Source organism: Mobula hypostoma, chromosome 5 (genome assembly GCF_963921235.1).
Source record: "Mobula hypostoma chromosome 5, sMobHyp1.1, whole genome shotgun sequence".
NCBI lineage: Eukaryota > Metazoa > Chordata > Chondrichthyes > Myliobatiformes > Myliobatidae > Mobula > Mobula hypostoma.
The window spans coordinates 33550367-33576316 of NC_086101.1; the positions used below are offsets into that span (position 1 = coordinate 33550367).

General features: G+C 38.9%; 1 protein-coding gene across 4 annotated transcripts in view; it reads left to right on the forward strand.

Moving 5' to 3' along the window:
• The window catches only part of ankrd10a (ankyrin repeat domain 10a), a 53234-nt gene that overhangs the window by 15732 nt on the left and 11552 nt on the right, over positions 1–25950 (forward strand). For all 4 annotated transcript variants that reach the window (XM_063048328.1, XM_063048326.1, XM_063048330.1 and 1 more), the window contains 3 exons: positions 262–414; positions 7773–7864; positions 24061–24305. In XM_063048328.1, the coding sequence (XP_062904398.1) occupies positions 262–414; positions 7773–7864; positions 24061–24305 (490 nt within the window). The remainder of the gene's footprint in view (positions 1–261; positions 415–7772; positions 7865–24060; positions 24306–25950) is intronic.

Here is a 25950-nt window from a genome sequence, read left to right on the forward strand (position 1 = left end):
GATTAAACATGAGCTGTGACATTTAGATTAATGCTGAGCTCATTTATGGTGAGGTGTTCACTCAGCCCCTGAAGCCTGTGGTGTGGTGATGCTTTGACCAGATTGGAAACGGAATGTTGGTACTTAAAGCAGCACTCTGCTGACTATCTCTATAAGACTACAACTCTTGGTGTTTCATCCATTGTCAGATTTTCAGCCATTGCATTGAATGGGTTTTCCTCAATAAGATAGTCATTTGCATTATTCTCTTCTGTTTTGTAGCTGGAGTGTGTAATGCAGTTGGTGCAGGCAGGAGTTGGCGTCAACGTCACAACAACACGATTTGCTCAGACTCCAGCCCACATTGCAGCTTTTGGAGGACATCCCCAAGGCTTGTTGTGGCTGATCCAAGCAGGGGCAGATTATGATATGCAGGTAAGCCCACTGTCTGGAGAAGATAATGTCAGAAATGTCTCTTTGAATCTAATCTGTTTTTTGATAAAATCATCCTGGATGCGAGCTTTTTTTCATGACCCATGTAATCCTAATTACATTTAATCTCCAAAGTCCAAAACTCTGCTTACTTTAAGATTTAAATATTCTTAAAGACTCACACATGGCCTTCTAGAACAGAGAATTCCAAAGATTCAGGGGTCTCTAAGGAAAGAACTTAACAAAGTAACATCTTCACAATCCCCTTAGAATCCTCCATTTTTCTAGTGCTTACATGTTTCCTTGTTATAAACATCAGGACGATGAGCCCATTCTACTTGATCTTTTCTCATAGATCATCCCGCATGTACTAATAGATCAATAATCTGCTTTTTTATTCTTTCTGATTTTAGTACAGTTTGCCTGTTATACTCAACCAAATGTGAAATTCATCATGTTATGATCACTCTTCCCCAGAGAATCCTTCACAATGAGATCACTAATTAATACCTTTTACACATGACCTGATCCAATCTAGGTTGTTCCCCAATTGGGAATGTACAATATTCTTTGAGGAAATTGGTGCAATTGCTTTTCCTGAACTTGTACTTGACTACCTTCCCAATTTAATTTATCTAATCTACATCTAATCTGGAAGTCGAATCTGACCAGAGGGCTTAAAAAGAGGATCTTCATAGCAGTCATAGAGTCCATTCTCATGTACGGATGCGAGACGTGGACACTCACCAAGACTATGCGAAAGTCTCTAGATGGTTGCTATACACGAATGCTCCGGATGGCTCTTGACGTTAGTTGGCAACAGCACATGACGAACATCGAGTTCTCTGATGACCTACCGATGCTCACCACTAAAATCGAGGTGAGAAGACTGCAACTAGCGGGGCACTGTCTATGCCACCCTGAGCTACCTGCCAGCCTTGTCATCATATGGGAGCCCAAGCATGGGAGGATGAACCCTGGGCACCCTCCCAATACTATGGTCAACACGCTCCTAGAAGATAGCGGCGCGGCTAATGTAGATGAACTGAACACACTAATGAGGGAGAGGGAGAAGTGGAGAGTCCGTCATCGTGCCCGAAGCCAGCCCCCTAGGCCTGAGTCAACGTAGTAGTAGTAATTTACATGAAGATTCAAGTCAGCTAAAGTTATTGCTGTGTATTTGTTGCCTGCTACCATAATGTCTTAATTGATATTCAGTTCAAAAGTAAATTTGTAGGTTTATCTAGACTTTTATTCACCATAATTGAAACCTTGTTTAGCCATCTCTAGTCTGTTGCCATATTCTTCAGGTTTGCACGTAATGTAGTCATTTGGACATGTGGCATTGCTGCAGTAAATCAGTTGAACTGTCAACTGTTTTGAGAATGTGCTCTGTATTTACAAATTGTCAGTGAAGACAAATAAAGGATACTGCAGGACTTGCACTTAAAGCAATGGGGTATCTGAGGCTGTAATTGTTTGAGAATTATTTTAAAAGGGACCACAGAAAGTAAGATGATGAATGAGTGAACAGTAGTTTTGTCTTTTCATGGATTTCAAGTTCAGATTTTCCTACACAAGTCAAATATCTGTGGTTCTCTCTCGTCACATTTGTATGGTGTCTTTGTCTGTCTTTGGCTCTGTACAAGTTTCAGCTTATATCAGTGCATTTGTCTTGAAATGCCTTGATCTTTATTCATTGTATACTACAAAATAATTTTAAATGGCAGTCAACTTTACATATGGCCTCAAAGAAATTACATGACCTTTATAATACATCTAATTGATCTTGTGGCTTTTATTCTAAACCGTTTACTGTAAGTAGAACAGACATTTCTAATGGATTCCCAGCAGAATAATGTGAGTTGGGTTCATCCCAACCTCCTTCACAGTGCATGTCTCAATGCTTTATTTAGTAATGATTTTGAATGCTTTCTGCAGAGGATTGGATTGAGCCATATGTTTGGAAGATTTCCAACATATTGCCCAATGAGGATTCTACAAAAGAAAACACATTCTACTGCCCTGATTAATGAGGGATTAAATAATCAGTTGGCAACATTGTTAATTTATTATTTTAAAAGTTGCATTAATACAGCATCTGCTCGAGAGTCCTTGGGTATTTATAATCAATATAAGTCACTGCTTTGTGTCAAATGCTGCAGCTAGTTTCTGCACAGTGGGATCTCTCAAAAATATCGATAACTGGCCAATCTATTCTGACAATTTTGGGTAAATCTTTAGATGTTATGGGTATTCCTATCACAAAAATAAAGAGATCTAACTAAATGTCAAATTAAAGACTCATCCCTAGGAGTACACACTACTCATAGGAACAGGAGAGCAGTAGCCACTCAGTGGCCTGATCTGCCATTGGATGAGATCTTGGTGGATCTAACACTTGGATATACAATGGATTCCAAATAATTGGCCGTCACTTAATCGGGACAGCCGCTTATTTTGGATAACTTAAAGAACAAAAGCTAATTGAGCAAATAGTCAATAAAGAAAATAGCCAGAAATTCCTTTGTTTATTTGGGACACTGTGTCTCTTAATTGGGGCAGGAGACTGTGTCAAACAGTTTCTAACTAGTGTCAGTCACATGCACTTGCATGGCTGTTAAGCACCACACTGCTTCGTGCAAACAATTTTTAATAGCATTAGTTGCGTGTGTTTCTGTTCAAAAAGCAGTGATTTTGTCACTGATAGTTGGTGAGAAATGAGTAGTAAGACCATTTAGAGCTGTTTTGCACGCTGTAGTTTTAATTATTCAGGCTTAGAGATCCCAGAAATGGCCAGAAGTGAAATTGAAACCATTTCATCTTGAATGTTAGAATGAAAATGAAGATTTGGAGGATGCAATCATTGGCAGCATTGCATGAACACAGTCCATTATCTGCACTAATTTTGTTCATTTACAATCAATGAAGTGTGACACAGATGAGTTTCTCTGTCAAGTATTAGAAACTAATACACAATTTTATAGTATTGTAGTATTATTGGTAGTGTTTTAATTTATTGTGTACTTCATTTAAATACATGATTTGTTACTCAGTTTGTCTTTTTCAGACCTTTTTAACTATTTCCATGAAATTTCAGCTAATTGGGGCAGCTGCTTAATTGGGCCAAAATGTACTGGTCCCGATGTGTCCCAATTAACCGGAATCTACAATATTTGCATTATTTCCTCAAATATGTTTAGATTACTGAATATTTATCACAGCATCAATTGCTGTTTCCAGAAGAATTCTGAGTTTCTTCTCTGTAGGTACATGAGTTTTCTATTTCCATTCTTGGATAATCTTAGCTTTATTTGTTTTCAACTTCAACCATTAAGGGGAAAATGGTTTTTCTCTATCTATCAACACACATCAAAGTTGCTGGTGAACGCAGCAGGCCAGGCATCTCTAGGAAGAGGTACAGTCAACGTTTCGGGCCGAGACCCTTCGTCAGGACTAACTGAAAGAAGAGCTAGTAAGAGATTTGAAAGTGGGAGGGGGAGGGGAGATCCAAAATGATAGGAGAAGACAGAAGGGGGAGGGATGGAGCCAAGAGCTGGACAGTTGATTGGCAAAAGGGATACGAGACGATCATGGGACAGGAGGCCCAGGGAGAAAGAAAAGGGGGAGGAGGGGAAAAATCCAGAGTATGGGCAAGGGTATAGTGAGAGGGACAGAGGGAGAAAAAGGAGAGAGAGAGAGAAAAAGAAAGTGTGTATATAAATAAATAACGGATGGGGTACGAGGGGGAGGTGGGGCATTAGCGGAAGTTTGAGAAGTCAATGTTCATGCCATCAAGTTGGAGGCTATAAGGTGTTGTTCCTCCAACCTGAGTGTGGCTTCATCTTTACAGTAGAGGAGGCCGTGGATAGACATATCAGAATGGGAATGGGACGTGGAATTAAAATGTGTGGCCCGGATCTCCCGAAGCATCGACTGTACCTTTTCCTAGAGATGCTGCCTGGCCTGCTGCGTTCACCAGCAACTTTGATGTGCGTTGCTTGAATTTCCAGCATCTGCAGAATTCCTCATGTTTGCGTTTTCTCCATCTATACTAATTTTATCTTAATGTCTTAATCAAACCAGCCTCACCTCCGTCCTGAATCTACTCCCCTGAATCTTGAGGCTATGTCCCTTAGTTCTAGTCTCAGCTACCAGCGGAAACAATTTTCCTGCCTCTACCTTATCCATCCCTTTCATAATTTTATGTTTCTATAAGATCTCCTCTCATTCTTCGAATTACAGTACAGTTCCAGGTGACTTAATCTCTCCTCATAGTCTAACCCCCTCATCTCTGGAATCAATCTGGTGAACCTCCTCTGCATCACCTCCAAAGCCAGTATGTCCTTCCTCAAGTAAGGAGACCAGAACTGCACACAGTAGTCCAGGTGCGGCCTCACCAATACAATATACAGTTGCAGCATAACCTCCCTGCTCTTAAATTCTATTCCTCCAGCAATGAAGGCCAACATCTCACTTGCTGCCTTGATAACTTGCTGCACCTGCAAACCAACCTTTTGTGGTTCATGCACAAGCACTCCTAAGTCCTCTGCACAGCAGCATGCTGCTATTTTTTTACCATTTAAATACTGAGCTGCTTTTTCATTTTTTTCTTCCAAAGTGGATGACCTCACATTTACCAACATTGTACTTCATCTGCTAGACCCTTGCCCACTCACTTAACCTATCTATATCTCTCTGCAGACTCTCCGTATCTTTTGCGCAATTTGCTTTTCCATTCAATTTAGTACCATCAGCAAACTTGGATACACTGCACTTGGTCCCTGTTTAAGGTTATGTTTTACTTATCCAAGATTGACATCACTTGATGTGTTTCAAGCCTCTCAATGCTGCAGTTAGAGTGGAGGATGTTGTATTGTAGTAATTGGTATCAGTGTGTTAAATCAGCAATCCCAGCAGTTTACAGAACTGGGCCAAGGTTTGTGTTCCACTAATGTACCAGAAGTCTAATGTAATCTTTTTACAAATTATTTTGCCTTGTTGAATATTTTTGGAAGAATGAACAAAAATGGTACACATCAGGTTTAATTTTGTGGCTGAGCTGCTTCTTCACAGATGGTATTGCTTGGCTCTGGTTCTATATATAGTGAGGCAGATCAGATCTCCAATCTGTCAATATAGTTCCCAGGAGGAAAGTCTGAAAAGCAACACTGCTGGTGACTAATGGGGAAAAAATGTTTTTCAAGCTCACACAGACTTTGAAATGGAAACTGGACTGATTTCCTTTCCAAGTTCATGGTAAGTTTTCACTTTGTGAGATCCTAGTTTGTTGGCTAAGTTAAAGGTTGGGTTGGATTTAAGCTTGGCAGAGCATTGGGCAGGATTACAATAGAGGCCGTGTGAAATGGAGACATCTTAAGAGGTGATCTCATGGAGGCCTGGAAATTGGGAAGGGATTTTTAACAAAGAAACAGAATGTTGCCTGGAATGGACAACTGAGGTTATAAGGAGTGATTGGAAAGACTGGATTTTTTTCTCTGGAATGTAGGAGGCTGAGGGGTGACCTCATTAAAGCTTTTAAAATTTGAGGGGTATAGATGTGACACTCAGAATTTTTTTATAGGGTAGGGAAGTGTGAACTCAGAAGGCTTGGGTTAAAGCTGAAGATAGAATTTTTTTGAACATTACCTGGGGTTAATTTTTTCCAAGTAAAGGTAATGAGCTGCTGGAGGAGATGGTGAAGGCAGATAGTTACATAACTTAAAAGACATTCAGACAGGTACTTAATGGAAAAGGCATAAAGGGATAAAGGCCTAATGTGGGCAAGTAGAATTAGCTCAGATGGTCAGCATGCACCAGATGGATTGAAAGGATATGTTTCTGTGCTATATGGTTCCAAAGCTGTTCCTCCTCTACAAATGGCTAAATAATCAGAAGCCGTAGACCTGAAGTCATTGATAAAGGATGTAGAAGAGGGATGGGAAGAAATGTTTAAATTCTGGAATCAAAAACACTCTACCTCTAAGTAATTTTAAATGGTTGTTGAACAAGTTCCGGAGGTTAGTAAACTGAGAATTTGTGGACAAAACACAGAGACCCATCGTGTCTAATTAAGGAGCTTGTTTAGAGGCCTTTCAGATGTTCCTTGAAGCTGGAAGGAAGTATTGAAGTGCTACATGAAGATGCCTTTTGGCATTGCCCAACTGTCGAAGGTCTTGCCCATCAAGCTCATCAGCTTTAATAAATTTCTGATTTACTATCCATTGGGGCCAAATCGTACTCATGAACATGACAAGTTTCTGAGATGAAGCGTTTCTCCTTCTCAGGTTGGCTGCTTAGGTAGAACGTCATGTGAATTAGTATTGTACTAATCTATATGGAACTTTCGTCCAATGACAGCTTTAGAGAATTAGGTTGATTCTTAAATGGTCTCAAAATGTCATGTCAGTTGTACAGCTACTTCAATATTCAGACGGAATAAATCAGATGGTATTTCAGTTGTACAATTATTTCTACATTCAGGCACAATGAACTGAATTAACTAACACCACCAAGTTTGCATGCACCCAAGTTGCTCCCAAACTCAGCAAGCCCTTGCAACATCAGGGGACTGTGATAAATTTGGGAGAGCAATCTTCCTGTGACAAATACATCTGTGTCTGTTAACATTGGGTGAAGATTTTGTGTTCCATTTTCACATTAAGGACATCCTCATCTTGTGTGAGACTCCACTCCTGCTAAATGTGATAGACTTGGAGTAGATCTGGTGCTACAGAAGTCATCTATGAGGCACCGAACATTCAGTTGGAGCAATATAGTACACATTAACGCTTGTAACGTCATGGCTTGGCACATCTCACACTGGTTTAAGGAGTATAGAAAAGCATTATATTAGTCAAAATCAGGTTTATTGTCATATGTGTAAGTACATGCTTGCGCGGGTGCAATGTAAAACTATTTCCAGCAACATCACAGGAATGTGAAAAACACACAAAGTAAACAATTTTTATCAAGAAAACACCATTAGAAGAAAACAAAAACTAAAGTCCATTTTAATGCAAAGTGGTCATAGTGTTGCTAAACTGTATTATTATGGTTTTGCTGGATGGTTCAAGAACAAAATGTTTGAAGGAAAGTACCTGGCGATATAGGACTCCTGTTCTCTGTATCTCCTGCCCAATAGTAGTTGCGAGAAGAATGCATGGTCCGGATCATGGGTATCTATGATGAATGATGACTTCTTGAGGCAGTGCCTCCTATAGATACCACCAGTGGTGAGGAAGGATGTTCCTGTGATGTACTGGGCAGAGTCCACTGATCCCTGCAGCTTCATGCATTGATGTACTGACTCCAGGCACTAACTGGGCTCCATAGAATGATACACTTTCTTTTCTTTACAGGATGTTGTAGGTGAAACCCCTGTCCATAAAGCAGCACGATCAGGAAGTTTGGATTGCCTTAATGTCCTTGTCTCACATGGGGCTAAAACAGAGTAAGTGAACATTCTGGTACCTCTTAAGTAACAGTAAGATTAAGCACTCCATGGGTGATGGGTTTGGCACCCTTAAAAGAGCTGTATGCTTTAATTTTATCCCAAAACCCTTTAATCCAAAATAATTTTCTGAAATATTTACCTCAGTATTTTGAATATTAAAGTCTATCCTTTCAGTAACAATTTTATTTTGGCAAAACTACTAAATCCCTTTTAGCCAATCAGATTTTACATCTGGTAGATTTTGGAAAGGGCCTTTTAAGTAAGTCTATAACCACCCACAAAATGCTGATTGATTAATTAAGATGTAAAGGATGTAACACACCCAGAACTGCACCCATGCCCAGAATGCACTTGTGCTGTGTATTCATAGACTGGCTTCCACAGCACTTTAGGATGGGGAATGTGCCTGCAATTACCTCAGGCATATTTGCAGTGGATAACTGCTTACACTTAGGATATTAGTTCCATAAAGCTCCGTTTAACCAAGTGATACTAAATGAGAGTAACTTAATTTGCTGTTAATTTATTAAATATTAAACTTTATAAAGTTTAAAAAAAAATAATTTTACCACTGCTTCCATTAATAATATAAGCTTGTTTAAAATTGCTCTTTCATGCCCGTTATTTTTTTAATAACTCACCTTAAAACTATGTAAGAGCTGATGTGCCATTCTGCAGTTGCTATTTTGAATGGCTTGCAAATACGGTTCTGAAAATGCTTAAATAGCATAAAATGCTTAAATGGAGTTACAACAAAAACACCACAGGAATGAAAAAATTCACCTCCATTGAATGAAAAATTGCTCCCAGCGTGTTGAGAAAATATTTTTTGCTAGTTTCTGAAACCCTTAAAGTAGTTTAATGAATGTAAGGGATTCTCATTCATTTGGCAGTGTGTTAGCTTCTTGAGCTTTATTGAATGATTCTGTGCAAGTATCTTTCTTAATTGGGTGCAGGATTTTAATCATTTTGCAAGTTAAGATAGAGATATTACTTCCCCCAATTTTTTGAATTCCTCCATTAAAAGAGGTGTGCCCTGTGCCAAGCTTACTCTGCAAGGCATGCTCACCTTTGACTGAGTTTTCCAATTTTTATATTAGCCCTTAAATGTAACAATGTGCAAACTACTTAAAAATTACAGTAGTTAATTCTACAATGAAGGATGCATTCCATTCATTAATGTATGCTTTCGCTTGACCTGGCCATCAATTTAGCCATTTATCTGACTTTTTCCTCTAAATTTTTGACAATACCTTTCCTACTCCACTCCCACCCAGTGAAACAAGGAGTATTTCTGTCAGATACAGTTAACAATTTGAAAATAGGTTAGGAGCTTGGCCTTAAATTTAATTATCTCCCCTGCTGCCCTACTAATATCTCCTTGTTTATGAAGTTCAGGATCCTCAGATTGTATTTATAAACAGTCTTGTTCTATACCTGAACACATAGTCTCGTGTATCTGTGAATTGCCTTTACTGTTGATGCATCCCTAAGAGGCATCATAACCCTCAATTTGAGTTTTAAAACAGCCAGAAAAATAATCTTTGGGTCTCGTGTGCTCGAATGTCAAGCTTGATCTCAGACACGTTCATCAGGAACTTTCTTACTGGATTTTCGTAAAAGTTAATATAAGTTCCTTCAAAGCCGTGGTCCTGTTCAACTGGAAGCGATGACTCCCATATGTAGTGCCTAATGACATTAGTCAACAGTTCGTTTGGATTTATGCTGAGTTCCCAAGTGAGTTCCACAATTACTTAAGTAAGACCTGCGCGGTGGAATTGATCACTTACTCATAATTCAGTTAACAATTTAACTCCCTGAGAACCATACTGAATTTATGCCTTTTATTGTTTCATTTTTTAGAGTTTTTTTAAAAAACTGCACAAACACGATAGCATACTGAACCATATTTTAAGATTGCTAAGTAAGTGATAACTACACAGTTTTTACATTAAATATTTCAATGATTTCAGAACTTTAGCAGTATATTTCCTGATCAAGTGATTTTTTTTTAGTGTAGATCAAGTGCTTTTTCTTAGCATAGAAAGTATGTTTGAATTCTGTTTGGTCTTTTTGCACAGCTGAAGATTTTTGTAGACTGTAGTCGCAACTTTTGCTTGCTTTTTTTTTTGTTACTTCTTCCTGCTCAATTTCTTTTCCCAAGGACTTGATAAACTCTGAAGCCTGAGAATAAATCTATTGCATATTTTCACTCTCAGTGTGTTTACAGTTGTCATGTTACATCAGTCATCCATTACAATTACTATATGTTACCACCCATTTCAACAATACAAGCTTCATATCAAAACCAGTTTTTACAGTGATTATTTTCCAGTTAACTTCTCCATAAAAATTTTAAAGTGATGGTAATTTGCAGGTATTTTGCTTTTTGTATTTTGACTGGCTGTACTTGTACATATGCCTAATGCTGCTTAAGGTGAGCTACTTGCAGCAGAGCCTGTCCTAAAAATATTTTAAAGTTTTGAAGTCCCAAATTCTGTGGAAAACACTTGCTTTCTTAAGGAAAAATGTGGGAGTTTAAAAATATGATATACTGCTGTGCTTCCAGTAGTAGTATTTTAATTCAGTGTTAAGCAGGTATAGAGTTCAATGGGAGTTGTCTGTGGAATCTCTTTATCCATAATGGCTTAATTAAGTTAATTGAAACAAGTGAGAACAAATTGTTTGGAAACTGTAAAAAATTACCTTTACAGAAATGCAGCTGCACAAAAGATTCTCAGTGCTGCTTATAAATACAAAGCCGTATGTGCCAGTGCTAAAATACAATGAGTGAAAAGTAGAGTGGAGTTGATTATGCTTGTTCAGTGCCAAGACAAACAAAGCCAGAGAGATCTACAAGATTATAATAATTTGAGGAACTAATATTGATGCAATAAAAAGTTATATTATTGAAAATTCATTGTATTAAGGCTTCAGTGAACTGAAAAAGATAGTAGTAGATCAAATACACTGGAATGAAAGACCAGCATGATTTAAATATTAACATAAAACATTCTTGTGTGAGAACTTGAAAGCAATGAGCTAAAGTGCTCTTGAAAGAGTAACTGATCAGATTGTATCAAGGAAAGGTTTTTTTTTTCATTACGAACATTTTGTATTTTCTTTGACACAAGTAGAATGAAGTATTTAGTTCGTCAACAAATTGGTCATGGTGATTGAATTTTTTTTTGTTCCCGGCTGTCTTATACATTTCATTGAGGGAGTATGGTTTTGCTGGTGAGAAGTTTCTGTTGGAACACAATGAAGAGTGCAGCAACTCATTTGATTTTGTTCAGCTCCTCTGAGACATTTTTCCCCAATAAGAATGCAACTGTTTTCTGCAGAATTTTAATTGAAACTGTCCCCTGATTAGGTATTCCACTCACAGATGCCAAAAATAAACAGAATTTTATCTCTCACTACTACTTAGTTGAGCACAATACCTGTCGGTTGCCATTGCTTCCAATCTCACATGGATTTCATCTATTAGTTTTGTTAACTGTCGCAGAAGAAGAAACTAATTAACGATGGTAAGATATTTGGAAACTATGATGATTATTGTTGGTAGTTTACTGATTTTTCCAGTACACTTGTCGTCAACCACTGATGTCATGGTTGCCAGTCCTGGTTCTCTAGATATAACAAGGATCTAAAATCTTACTTCCTGATTCAAATTTAACAGAGGTAGGTGGATCAGGAATACTGGAGAAATTCTGACCTGTTCCTGTATTCCGTCTGTGTTACTTATTATCAGGATGATGGGTGCTCAGGTTGGATGGTTAGTGTTTCTTTACAGTCAGGTTAACTTCTGTCATTCAACTTTAGTGGTGTTACTGTTAGAATCTGATTTTTCATGGCCATGGATCAATTTTCTTTTGCAACTTGCTGGGGGTATCAGGAGCATTATTTAATCAGGAAGCAAAGTATACGGAATGTAGAGTGATCCATTGAAAATGCTGTAGGGTTATTTGGAAGCAATGTGAAGCTTTAAAGTGGTGTTCGTGCTCAGACCCAATCTATGAATTGAAGGAAGTGGGATATGTTCATTCAGAGAGAACTTTGGATGCTTAACAAATGTCTGATATTTTGGATGGAGAAAGGAAAATTAAGGTGGCAGATAGCTTCAAAATAGAAACCAGCCTTTCTGATTAATAGAATCAATACCTGCCATTGCGAGTAGCCGTGAGTCAGTTCAGAGGAATGAAACGAGTAGGAAAAGCTTAGGCAGCTGGCAGCTATTGAAACAGCACCACACATTTCATTGTTCATGGCATTCATACACGTCATGCCACGAGGATGGTCTTGTCTTTGCAATGTATCTTTTAATCAGATTCCTTTTGGATGCATACAGGGAAATAGTGTGATGCTATTGTAGGTTGTTGTTCATTTCCAGCGTTGTCTATAAGGAGTTTGTATCTTCTCCCCATGACTGCATGTGTTTCCTCAGGGTGCTCCAGATTTCTCCTGCAGTCCAAAGGCAACCAGTTAGTAGGTTAATTGGTCATTGTAGATTGTCCTGTGATTAGACTAGTGTTAAGTAGGTGGGTTGTTGGGTGGCACAGCTCACTGGGCCAGAAGGGCCTGTTCCATGCTGTATCTCTAAATAACCAAAATATAAACAGAAACAAAGTCACCTTAGCAAAAATATTGATTTTAACATTTCAATACATCTCATCCAATCAGTCAGTCAGGATGAACCAGGTGGAGGTATAAATGTAATTGAGCAGGAAAGCAGATGACAGAACACTGGCTAATCCTTTGGGTGCTATGATTCAAGTTTCTCATTGTTGGATTAAATGTATGACACTTGCCACGTAATCATGCTAGATCTAATCTATGAAACATTTTTGAAATGGGAGTCTCGTACATCTGAAGAGAGAAGTTGCTGAGTACAGGTTGTGAAACAATACATAGTTTAATTGAAACAGAACATTGGAATATCAAGGCCTGTGCAGAAAGTGGGTGCTGCAAGTTAAAATCATTATGTTTATAATGATTTTTGAACTAATTTCAGAATTATCTGGAGTAAAATGTGTCCATCTTATTCAAGTAAATACTTTGAATAGAGAAATGATCCATATACATGCACTTTAATTCTGTCTTCTTTTATAGCAGCATTATAATTCTACAAACCTCAGTCTACATGGAACTCACATTAGTGTTTGCTGCTACAGAAATTAAAATTCTCCACATGAATGGATGAAGTATTACATGTATTTACAGCTAGTACAGGACTTGAAAATAGTATGAAATGGGTTAAACATTTTAATTAAGATGTATTCATGTTTTTGTTTCATTGTTAAGATTACTTTCACCAGTACCCCTTGGTCTGTATTATTTGCCATTGCCCATGTAACTGTAACAGTGCAGAGAATTGAGTCTTTAAGAGATTGAAAAATGTCAAATGTTTTCCAGCTACGTAATTTGAATTTGACTTGATTTTGAAGTAATCCTAGAAAGGGGGATCACTCCCAATAGAAACGCTGAAACTGCCACAGGGGCTTCATGGAAACCTTACAGTTGTGGCATTGAGTGCGCAGTATCGCTTCCCCTCAGCACACAAGGCATACCGTTGAGGTATTTGTTGTGGTGATTGGTTTTAATGCTATGTAGGTACTGAGTTATAGATCTTTTAGTTGTGCATGCTTTGTTTACCATAATTTAAAATTACTTCAGATATGTTAACTAATATAGTTAAGTTGAGACTTTATATTTTAATGTAAGTTATACACAATATTTCAAGAAAAAAAACTTATTGAAATTAATTGACGCATGATTGTAACCAGGTCCAGTTTGATTATTGAAAGCGATATGAAACTTGCTGTTTATTTATATAGGAAATAATATATGGTTTACTTTGAAGAAAACTGCAGTAACAGTGTTGACTTAAGCATTAAATTTAATAATCATATGTTAGAAAAACTTGCAAGTGTCACCAGTTCTTTTAAATTCCCTCTATTCTCTTGCTCTCTGTTGAAGTCTTTCACACTAGAGGGAATTTGTGACCCATTAGAACCTGTTAATCTTGTCTCTGAATTTTGAAAATTATTTCACTAATTTGTGATTTATTAAAATTGACTTTTAACTTAAATTCAGGTTCCACAATTGACTTATGCTTCAACAAAACTTGGATAATCCAACCTCTGAGCAAATTTTAGAAAGCCATTTTTGGGAATTTGGTATTTTAAAATCCAAATTGAATTTTAAATTTTTCCAAATCAAAATTTATGTTTCATTTCCCACTGAGTTTTCAAAAGCAATCTAATTTATGTTTGTCAAAGTATCTAGATGGGTATGCCACTAACTTCCAACCTGCCATAGTAAACTTGTACTTCCTTGGACTCCTTTCAAGTGATTATAGAACGAGTTGCATTGTTTCTGAGTGGTCACCTATTGTTTATTGCATACAGAAGAGAAACTGGTGTCTGTGACACACTGGGCTCTAGTTGGCCGGCATTAGTTCTTCATTTTAGGCTGGTTCTCACTTCCAGCATTGCAACATTTAAGTCGTCTTCCACTGCCCTTCCTCCTGTTAATTCGGAGCTGGTTTGGAACTCTACTTGGCCTTCTGTCGTGCAAGAACATGTAATGATTTAAATTATACTGGAAAGCCGTAGCAGCTATAAATCTGCTGAAGAGTGGACTGTATTTGGGTTCATGTAACATTTGTAAAGTACCCTCATATCCCCTGATAAGACACCACATTTACACTGTTTATAAATGTCTCTTCATAAATGCGCTTACGTGCTGGGATCAGGACAGATCCTCTGAAATGATAATGCCAAGGAATTTAAAGTTGCTGACCCTCTCCACCTCTGATCTCCCAATGAGGATTGGCTCATGGACCTCTGGTTTCCTCCTCCTGAAGTAAATAATCGTCTCCATGGTCTTGCTGACATTGATTGAGAGGTTGTTGTGGCACCACTCAGCCAGATTTTCAATCTCCCTCCTAACCCTCCTATATGTTGATTTGTTACCTTTGATTCAAGCAAAATAGTGGTGTCGTCAGCAAACTTCAATATGGCATTAGAGCTGTGCTATGCCTCAGAGTCATTATATATAAAAAGAAGAATATGGCTGGGGGCTGAGCACAGAGCCTTGTGGTGCACCTTTGCTGATGGGACTTTGTGGAGGAGATGTTGCCAATCCGAACTGACTGGAGTCTGCAAATGAGGAAATCGAGGATCCAATTGCATAAGGAAGTATTGAAGCCACAGTCTTGAAACTTATTTATTAGTTTTGAGGGAATGGTAGTATTGAATGCTGAGCTGTAATCGATAAAGAACATCCAGATGTATGCAGCTTTACTGTCCAGGTGTTCCACAGTTGAGTGAAAAGCCAATGAAATGGTGTCTGCTGTGGACCTGTTGTGCCAGTAGCCAAATTAGAATGGATCCACGTTGCTTTTTCAGGCAGGAGTTTGTCTCTTGCAGTGACCGAATCCATGTGGTGCATGTTGGAGCATCTCAAGGACATTATGTCAAACTCTTTAATTCACTTCACTCATGTTTAGATTAAGTCTGGGAAGTTTGAGCTGATTTTATCCCCAGGCTTTGGTCTCACGGCCTTATTTGAGTAACTGAAGCAGAAGATTGGAAGGGAGCTCATTTTTGCCTACTCTATCACTTTGTCTGTTTTTTTGGATCTTCCACTGTCAATCCTACCAGATGTGGCAGCTGACTGAGCTCGTTGCTGCTGTGCTGTTGATTTTATGTGGGAGGTGCTCTTAATGTCTCACATGGGGCAGGAAGGGAGTATTCTGCCCTCAAAACTGTCTACCTTTTCCCTTAATTCCATTTTCCTGCCGTATGCTTTGACACCCGTATTAAACAAAAATTGAATTGTTTTGAAAATTCTACAGTCCTAGAATTTACCTTCCCAGTGAGCTGTGAATAGGCAAGGCATCTCATGAAAACTGCTGCTTTGGAATGAGAGTATATTGGATCAGTTCAGCTCTGAAGGTATATTTTGTCCCCCTCACTTATAAGCTTGAAGGTGATTTGGGACTCCATTTGTGTTTCTGTTGTGGTTGAAACTCCATTGGAAAGCATTCATGGCACAGAGCAAATTGGTGAACGGTGGGGTTCAAGAAAAGATGGCATATTTTATGTTTGGTCAAGCAGTTAGTCTCCATATATACAGTATGTATTGTTGAACTCCAGATTCTTACCACGTTTTATCGGTTATTGTGGAAATCTTGAACTTCAGCTGGTGAGTGATCTTGGATGACATGTCTTCAAAAGGGAGCCCAGTGCCATGATAGATAAAAGCACAAGATGAAGCATGCACAATCTTGACTTTAAAGAGCTTGGGGTTACAAGCGAAGTTTGGTGGATGACTCATTCTTTTGGAAATTGATTTAGGATAAGTACTGAAATTCTATCACCAAGAGGCAAAAGAACAAGGTCAGATTGGGGCCATGGCATAATCAAGGATGGAACATCTGAGCTGAAAGTCAAGAGATAGTCGGTGCTGCATCATTTGGCCTTTGGAATATTGGAGAGCTGAAATGGCTGGAACATGATCAGAAGGGTAGATTCATGGGCAGAAGAATGATGTAAGGAACATCTATACAACAAGCTACAGAAAAGATGGGAACATGGGAGAAACCTAGATTGTCATGAAGGTAATGTAGCAGGGAACAATTACTACTGTACTTTCAGAGATCAGTACCAGAATCCATCAAAGTTTTCTGAAATGTTCAAGCCAAGACTGAAACATTGTTTAGGTAGGGCTGTAAGTAATCTGCCACAAAAATGCCATGGAATGACCATTTTCAGCAAAAGTATTAATGACCTACCCTTGGTGTTCAGTGGCGTTGTCATCCATGAATCACCAGCAATATCCTGGAGGTAAGCATTGATCAGAATCACAACTGGTCTACCCATATAAATTCTATGGCTACCAGAGCAATTCATGGACTGGGCATTTCATGGCATGCCAATTCTCTTGAATCCTACCATCTTGTAAGGCACAAGTCAGGTGCAGGATGCAATATTCTCCACATACCTAGGTGAGAGAAGTCACAACATTGCAAGTTCAATGCCATCCAAGACAAAACAGCCTGCTTAATTAGCAACCCATCAACCATCGGAAACGTCCATTTCCTCCTCCACCGGCATACAGTTGCTGCTGTACACTCCTACAAAATATACTCTCGTTGCTGGTAAAGGCCAACAGCACCTCTCAAGCCCAAGGACTCTGTCATTGAGAAATCAAAGGGATGTAGGTAAATGGGAATTCCACCATTTTGGAGGTTCCTCTTGAAGCTATACACCATCCTAACACAGAAATGGTCTTTGATCTTCTCTGGGTCTAACTCCTGGAACTGCTTACCAGTCAACACCTGGCTGTATCTTCATCAGAAGCTCTGCAGCAGTTCAAGTTACATGAGCTCAAGATAGTTCAGCATAGGCGATACACACTGGTCTTTACAAACCAAAGCTGGGCCCTGAAAATGAACAAGCAATGCAATAATCAGTTCAGAAGAATGAAACTTAACAAATCCCAGAAAATGAAGCATGAAAGATTAACTGTTCAGAAGGTATTGTTAATTGGAATAAGACAAGTGTACTCTGAAGATGCCAGGAGATGTTATTGAAATATGTAATCCAGCAGAGCTAGGGATGATGGAAGATGTGAAGAAGCATTACTTCTGTTTCAAGATCATCAGAGTTGAATTGGAGGCACATAGTGTAGGAGAGGAAATCCTGTGTTTGAATGGTAAGCATTCTTTAGCCGACATTTCAATACTTTGAACTGATTGTACAATACTTCAGTGGAGATTGTATTATTTACAGCATTTGCATAATTTAAATAATGAATGAGTCAGCTGCTAAAATCCGGCATTATTATCATTGACCTAGCTGCCTCCAGGCCTTCTCTGTTCTGAATGGATTTTGAGCAGAGTTGCTATTTTTAAATTTAAGTTAATTAGCAGTTGAAATAGAGAAGTTTGAGGTCACCAGTGAAAGTTATTGCATTTATATAAGGAATTGGATGCCAATGCTAGATCATCATTTAAGAAGTGTCTAGACAAGCAGTTGAATCACCAAGGCACAGAAGGCTATGGTCTAAGTGCTGGAAGATGAAACTAATGTGGATGGGTGCCAGCTAGTCAGCATGGACACAGTGAACCAAACAGCCTGTTTCCTCCTTAAGATGTTATCACTTAAAATCTAAAGATCATCTCAAGTTTTTTTCACGGTGCTATAATATTTGAATATTATATAAATTAAACTAATGTGTTTAATTTTTTTTCCAATGGATTGCTTTTGAAAATGACATTATATATTTTTAAATCATTTTTAGATTTATGAACTTGTATAATGAACCAAAAACAGGATCATTGAAAACTGCATTCCCTTATTTTAACATTACACTTATTATTAACCCCTTGCACCTGCAATTCAATGTTTGTACTAGAAATCAGAACCTGATATTTATTTACACAACTTTTAAGCACTGTCTTTTGAAACTCAACTTTAACCTAAGTACTAAAGCATTTCTTCAGTGCTTGATAACTGAAGATGCCAATTAAAATTGTGAGTTAGGAAACTGAGGGTAAATGGTGGAAATTAATGCAATGTGGGGAAGTGGAGTTGAAAAAATTTTACGCCATATCTATATAAGAAAACCTTTGTTAGCAGTGTTGTTGGTATATCCCTGGCAATGCATTGACTTATTTGTATTACAACCCCCTTCCCAGTAAGTTTATTTTCTACAGCAGTCCTCATCTACAAAGAAGTTGGCACTGGCTCCACATGTATTTATAGCCATTCCAGTGTGGCTAAAGGTTCTCCACGTTTCTGAATCCATTTTAAAGTTTTGCCCTTTGCGTGAACTTCCTTCTGTTAAGCTAGTACAAAGTAGTTTTGGCACGTTATTGGTCTGAATTCCCGATGCAGTGATCTGCTTGCAGGAGTTATGACCATTTCACCATGCCTGACCAATTTTTGTGCATTGCATTACCTGACTCTTCCTCCTTTACCACTAACATTCACGTTCCTTTTGTCGCTGTTTCCCATTCAGCAAGACATTCAGATTTCAAACCGTGTAACATTGTGGATACACGTTCACAGTGAAATTAACTGATTTGGCAGTTACTTTATGTCTCCTTTATTCAGAGACCTTGACCACATGCAGTCTGATGCAAACTTGCTGCTTCTATCTCTTCTGTTTAATCCCCAAAAACAGACTCCAAGGGGTTGAGGGATTTACACAGTGCTACTTCACACCCTTTTCTTTTACAGCAACCTCCAGCTGTGGTTCTGTCAGGTTGATGTTGAAGCATTAGGCTTACAGGTCATGGCCAGACTTGGTCAGTAACATTCTGAGATTTTTTTCTTTTTTTGCGTGTGCGTCCGTGATGATGTCTTTTTCATGGCTTTTTACAAGGCGCGGAGCGAGGGAGAGAGACTGTGGCGTGCCACTCCCCACACAGACATTTTCACAGTACTTTTCTCTTTATTTTACGAGGTTGAGTTGCAATCTCGGCACTCAACCCGGCACGGATGGAAAGCATACCCGGGAGCAGACCTGATTGGTTTCAAACCCGGGAGTCTCTGCTCCCAGGTCCGGCGCCCATGTCATTGCGCCACCAGCCGGCCCAACATTCTGAGATCTTGGCTGCAGACATTGCGGGTTCATAGGTCAATACATGGTATGATATTTGATATTTTTCTTGATCTTGTTGGCCTATGAGCGAAGACATCAAGTACCTCTGTGAGAGAATTAGCCAGTTAGTGCCTAGCAAGCCCTGATGAAGGGTCTCTGCCCGAAACATCAACTGTTTTTCCCTTTCTACTGATACTGCCTGCTGAGCTATTCCAGCATTTGGTGTGTGTTGTGTACATTTTGCCACTTTTGGAGGGAAAAATGATGTAGTAATAAATAGGAACAATGAATGTTCAAATATTCTTCTACTTCAATTAAAGCTTCATGCACGGGTCATCATGTGTATTAAACTTGGATCCAAATTGCTCTTCATTAATTGCAAACCTTAGTACACTTCAAGAATGCTAATTTTTTTTGTCTTATTTTCTGAAGAATTTCACCAACTGCTGCAAAGTAAGAACTGTTTTTTGCAGTCATCTTCGACATTAAATATCTTTGTTCAGAGTGCAGAATTATGTCATGTGTTTTACAGCAACTTACGAACACTGGTGTCATTGCTCCCATCAACTAGTAAGTTGATTCTTACTGCATTTCTTGCAGGACCATGGTACCTGAAAAGTAATTCAATTCATTTCAGACAGGCTTTTTTTGATGTAATACTCCATCCTTTGCCTGTCCTCATCTTAAATCTTTGGTTCCACAAGAAAATGCCCTCAGGAAATATGACTCATCTCCACTGCTGATGATATTTATCTGGAGTATGCTATTGACCATCAACACTGCTGTTTTAGATGAAGTAGGTGGTGAAACTAATTTGTAAGATTGAGATTATACCTTCCAGTGTTAGCCTGTGGTGGGTGTTTGTGAATTTTACATCCACTGTGTCGTGCAGGCTCTGTGAGGTTCTCAGTGACCATGCCATTACCATTTGCTGATGACACCTGTGTACCAGCTGAGATTTTCTCCAGCCTCTTCCAAGTACTACTCTTTTATCTGTGCCGATGGAAATCGACCTTCCATTGCTTATCAACATGTTCAGTCTAGTTCACTGAGAGATCCTTCACCAGACACTTCGCTTCATTTGTGTGTTACAAATGATTTAAGAACGTTTACCCAGTTACAGATAATTACATCAAAACTACTTTTTGGGCAGCTCAATCATCTTTTATTTTTCCTTGGGATGGAAACAATGCTCATTATTCACAAGTCCACCCAATAGACCCTCCAAATGGTCATTGAATTTGGTTTGTGTTGAAGGGGCCGAAGAAGAGATTAGATTTAGACCAGAAGACATGGAAGCAGATTTAGGCCATCCATAGAATCTGCTCCGCCATTCCATCATGGCTGATTTATTATCCTTCTCAACCCTATTCGCCTTCTCCCCATAACCTTTGACACTTTTACTAATCAAGGTCCTATTAGTCTCTGCTCTATACCCAATGACTTGGTCTCCACAGTCATCTGTGTTAATGAATTCCACAAATTCACCACCCTGTATTAAAATAAATCGCTCATTATCTCTATTCTGTAGAGCTTTGGTAGCTAGCATATTTGTGGCTTGTGTACAGATGTGGATGTCAATTCTTCCGTACAAACATGAGGAATGGCATCGGATTCTGTCATCTTTGGCCCATCATTTAGTTCTTGATGAATTAATTGTCTGATGCTTGATTATTGGATCCAGATTGTTGTCTTTCATGGTGTGTGTGTGTGTATATATCTGATCCACAAACGTTGCTACTTCTTGACACTTGCTATTGTACTTGTGCAGGCATTTATCAATAAATTGCATTGTCAGTATTGCCAATCAATTCTGCCATATCAAATATTGTGTCACCTGTAGCTTTGACCACTTAAGTGAACGTTTGTAAAATCGCTCAATGGCGTTGCCAAATCTGTAAATTGAAGTTAAATAAACAATTGGACCATCTCTGTCTGCCCATTGATTACATTATTGAGGGGCTCTGCCTAGTTCACTGAAGAGGCCTGGCCTTAACTAACTATAATTCATTGATTTCCACCTTTTCCTCAGGAAAGCTAAATGATCAATAATCTAGTTAGAAATTGTAACCTCAGCCACATCAAATATTCTTAATAAAATCATTAGTGTGTTTGCCTTAAGGATATGCTTTTCTGTTTATTTCTCTCTGAAGTGTTCAGTTTAGTCCGGAACTGAGAGCTCACTGCAGACTTTGTTGTAACTTGTTCTATGACGAATTTCTGATTGCAGATTTAACCTTCATAAATTGCAATTTTACACCCTGTAAAAACTTGAGTATATATACACATTTCATTTTTAAAATGCACCCTGAAACACTGGCAACAAGTTTTATCTACTCTAATGAAATTCTGGCTTTTAATCCTCTGTCTTGGTTAAGTGATACTTGATTTTTTTTTTAAATCTGCAGGACCATAAACAAGTTTGGGAAATTATGTCTAAGAATTCAATAATCCAAAAGTATCTATGTTTTTTTCCTTCATTAACCAATCTAGTCCACGCACTTGGGTAGAAATTGACATTAAAATACTTCTGACATGAAGGAGTGTCTTGGAGGAAGAAAGGATGTGGTGAGTAGGTGAAATTGGGTGTTTCCAGTGTGTATGTGGGTTGGCGGGTCATGGCAAGTGATGAATCTGAAAGATATATTAAAAATGGAGAAATTGGAGGGGGTGTGTGTAAAGTGTCTGGTAGTGGAAGTTGGTCTGTGCTTGGGCATGAGGCCCCATGGTGGTGATGTATTGTGTTCCAGTTATGAAATCGGGGTAGTGAGTAGGGTGTGGTGCTAGACAGCTAAACTGAGGAAAAAATTGATGAGGAGGGGTTTAGATGTTGGCAATGTTAGATGAAAAGAGATGAAACTTCACTGGGAGAGCAGAATGGTGTGGTGTGGGATGAGTTGGTTGAAAGGGTCTTAGTAGGTGAGGGATAGACAGCAGTACTTGCACATAGGGTTGGGGAGTGCTATTGTCAGAAGCTTTTGGCTGGAGAAGAAACTACAAGGATTAAAATTAGAATTTTTTAGCATTTATTTAAATCTTGCATCCATCCCACAAGATGAGGAAGTAAAAATCTTTGCGTTATGACCCCATTGTAATGTACAGATATGTGAATTTAAAAGTCTAATGGCTTTTAGAAAGATATCGTACTGTAGTCCATTGGTCCTGGCTTTAATGTTGCAGTAGCATTTGCCAGACGGAAGCAACTGAAACAGTTTATGGTTGGGGTGACTGTTGTCCCCGATGATCTTCCAGGCCTTCTTTCTGCACCTGCTACTATAAATGTCCTCATTGGAAGGAAGTTCACATCCACAGAGGCGCAGAGACTAGTTGAACTGGAAGCACACAAGGGAGGTGAGGACCCAGCTAATGCATTGGGCAATGAAGGAATAGTTGGCTGCTATGGAGATGAAGCTGTGAGGTGACAAGGGAAAGAAAAAACGTCAGTTTGCTCTTGGGAGGAGCATATTTGAAAAAGATCCTGTTTAGTAAGTTGGGTAATATACAAATATTGCTTGTTTATTTTCTAAATCTAATGGTTAAGGCACTGGGAGATTACATCAGTGACTAGATTCCCTCTGAAATCTCTAAAATAAAACAAAAAGTGCTGGAAGTACTCAGCAGGTCAGGCTATATCTGTGGAAAAAGGAACATGGTTAATGTTTCAGTTTGAAGAGCCTTTGACTAGAAGGAAACAGAACAAGCTTGTGGAACTGCAGGTAGGGATGACCAAGGGGAGCATCTGGTCTGTGAGTGAACTGCATTCACTATTAGGAGCACAAGGGCATGGGGGGAAATGGAGATCAGGTTTGCAGCACAGGATTGACCATTAACTTCATGAATGATGAAGCAAAACACAGGGCCGTGTGACCTGCTGTCCCCAATCATTGAATCACAACATAGATTAGCTTTCTGACCTCAGACCTTTTAAGAGAGCAAAGACTTTGGCACTCGATGTTTATAGTTTTGGAAGCCATTAATATTATTGAATTTATCCCAGATCATAGGATATATAAATACATAGGATATACAAGGTTAGCTTCAGATTGTAAGCTAGGAGCAAAGAAGTAGAGGATCAGTGGATGTATTTAATTTTGAAATATTTTAAAATTTATCCATTTAAGAAATTTTAATTTAAATACTAAAGCTAAGGAAAATGTAACTGGCTAAATCTCCCATTTTGTAAAAACTAATGTGATACAGTTTTATGAATAGGCCTAATCAGTTTAGGATTATTCATAATGGAATAAGAGCCAGATATTTCACATCTGAGTGAATAAAAGTTTTGTTTAAAATTGTCTTTCTGAGAGGTTGAATCTGCTAGTGATTTTGAAATCTGCTTCAGACATCCATGCGTGATTATAATAATTTCCAATTAAGCAAACCTAATTTCAGAACCAAGTACCAATGCTGTAATGCTGTTATTGGTAGATTATTTTAATGCATTTATTTCTAATGCAGTCTTTCATATCGCCTTCAACAAATTGCCCAACTAATCTTTCCCATATGTCCAGATCTCTCCTGTGTTTGAAGCCTGATGCCAGGATGGAGTGTAATTGTTTCCCTGTTGCTTTGTGCAGTTTAAGGAATGCCAATGGGTTGACAGCAGCTCAGCTTGCCCTGGCTCAGGGGTTCCGTGAGTGCTCCCAGTTCCTGTGCAATGTGCAGAACCATCAGCTGAATGGTTTCTACACCAATGGCATCGCCAGCGGTCTTTACCGGGATAACTTGATCACCGACGGGCTAAATGGTTACACAGGAGCCAACCGCAAGAGAAGCCATGAAGAATCTGAGCACAGTGGAATCAAGAAACCTAGAACTGAAGGTATGCAACTTCATCCACTCATTAATGATTTTATTTTTCATAAGGGTCATTGCACTTGTGTTGTCACCTCAGTAATCAACTGAACAGGGAAAGGACAGATATTACACAGCCTTTGCTGATGTGCGCCATCACCTGTAGCTCTGTCACTTAGATAGAAGGTTAGTTTAAACTCAGAAACTCGCTCCAGCACAGTTCAAAGGGACTGCTGCAATGCTGGCGAGGTTAAACTGAGTCTGTCCCCTTAGGTAAATGACAGTTATCTTGAGGTATTGTTTTAAAGAATGACCCCAGGTGTCCTAGAGACAAATGTTTGTCACTCACTGAACATCACAGAAGTAGAATATCTGTGCAGTATTGCTGCACTTCTGGGGCCTGGGTGTGCATAGGCTCAATGCTGCAGTTTCTATGTTCTGACATGTTACCCTTCAAAAGTATTTCAGTGACATTTCATCTACTGTGTCAATTTAAGGCCATAAAATCAGAGGGTCTTCTGTCATGGGAGAAAGGTATTCTGAAGTGCCTAGCTACTCTGGTAATTTAACATCTCCAAATAATCCCTTTCCCTGTTTCCTCAGTGCTGCAGAATTGTAATGTTAATATTTTCTTGCAATTCCCTTTTCAATGTTCCTCTTCAGTTTACTTCTATCACATTTCAGAACAATGGGAAAGTAAAAACCAAGTCTGAATTAAGGAACACTTTAAGGATGCCTCAAATTATTCATGGTTGAAATTCTAAATTTATCATTTGATGGAGCTTGATCTTTCTTTCCTGGACTAAGTTGAGGTCTACCTTGGGCTGATTTTCCACTTCCTCCTATCCTGCTTTGTTTCTCATTCCATTTATGTCCCTTTTATGCTGCAATGGATTGAAAACCGATCTCCATGGAGGACTGTGCGGTCTACATTTCCTCTGCGTATAGTTTCTTCCAGCTGGGGTTTGAATCATGGCCTGGAATCTTGGATTGATCTTGAAAATGAAGAAGTCGATCTATAAACCAGGTTTTGAACACTTCAATGCTGACATCGCAGAGAGCCAAAACCCTATCGTTTCACCTTTCCCACCTATCCACTCAGGCTCTACACAGTCCGAGTAATGGTCTGCACCCTGTCCACGGTGTATAACGAGGTACCATACTCGACTGACTATGTCCGCACAATGTAATCTACTTGGCAGTAACTATTCTTGTTTGGCTGCTTAAATAATTTTTAACTTTGTATTTGAGAAGCTTTAATATTTTTGCTAACCTGGACACTTCTGTCCCTCCACAATGGAGTGTAACTGAGATTCTGAATTTTCCTCTGCTCCATTCTCCATCCCTTCTTCATACCTCTTCCCGCTGTCCTTCAATCCTTTGTACTTCCCTCTCTACTCTTTGACTCGCCCTACCTTTCCCACTTCCCTCTGACCCTCGCTCCCTATCCATCATTCTGTGTGCACACCTTCCCCACACTACCAATCTAGGGCACTTTCTTTATCTGCCAAATGTTTCAACATATTTAAAACATTTTAGTCTGTTCTGATTAAGTTTGATTCTTTTAATTACAACATCTAAATCCAGCACACGTTTTGACACTGGGACAGTCTGGCATTTCGCAGACATTGGTGCAGCATCAAGTTCAGGGATCTGAAACCAACTGACAAGTA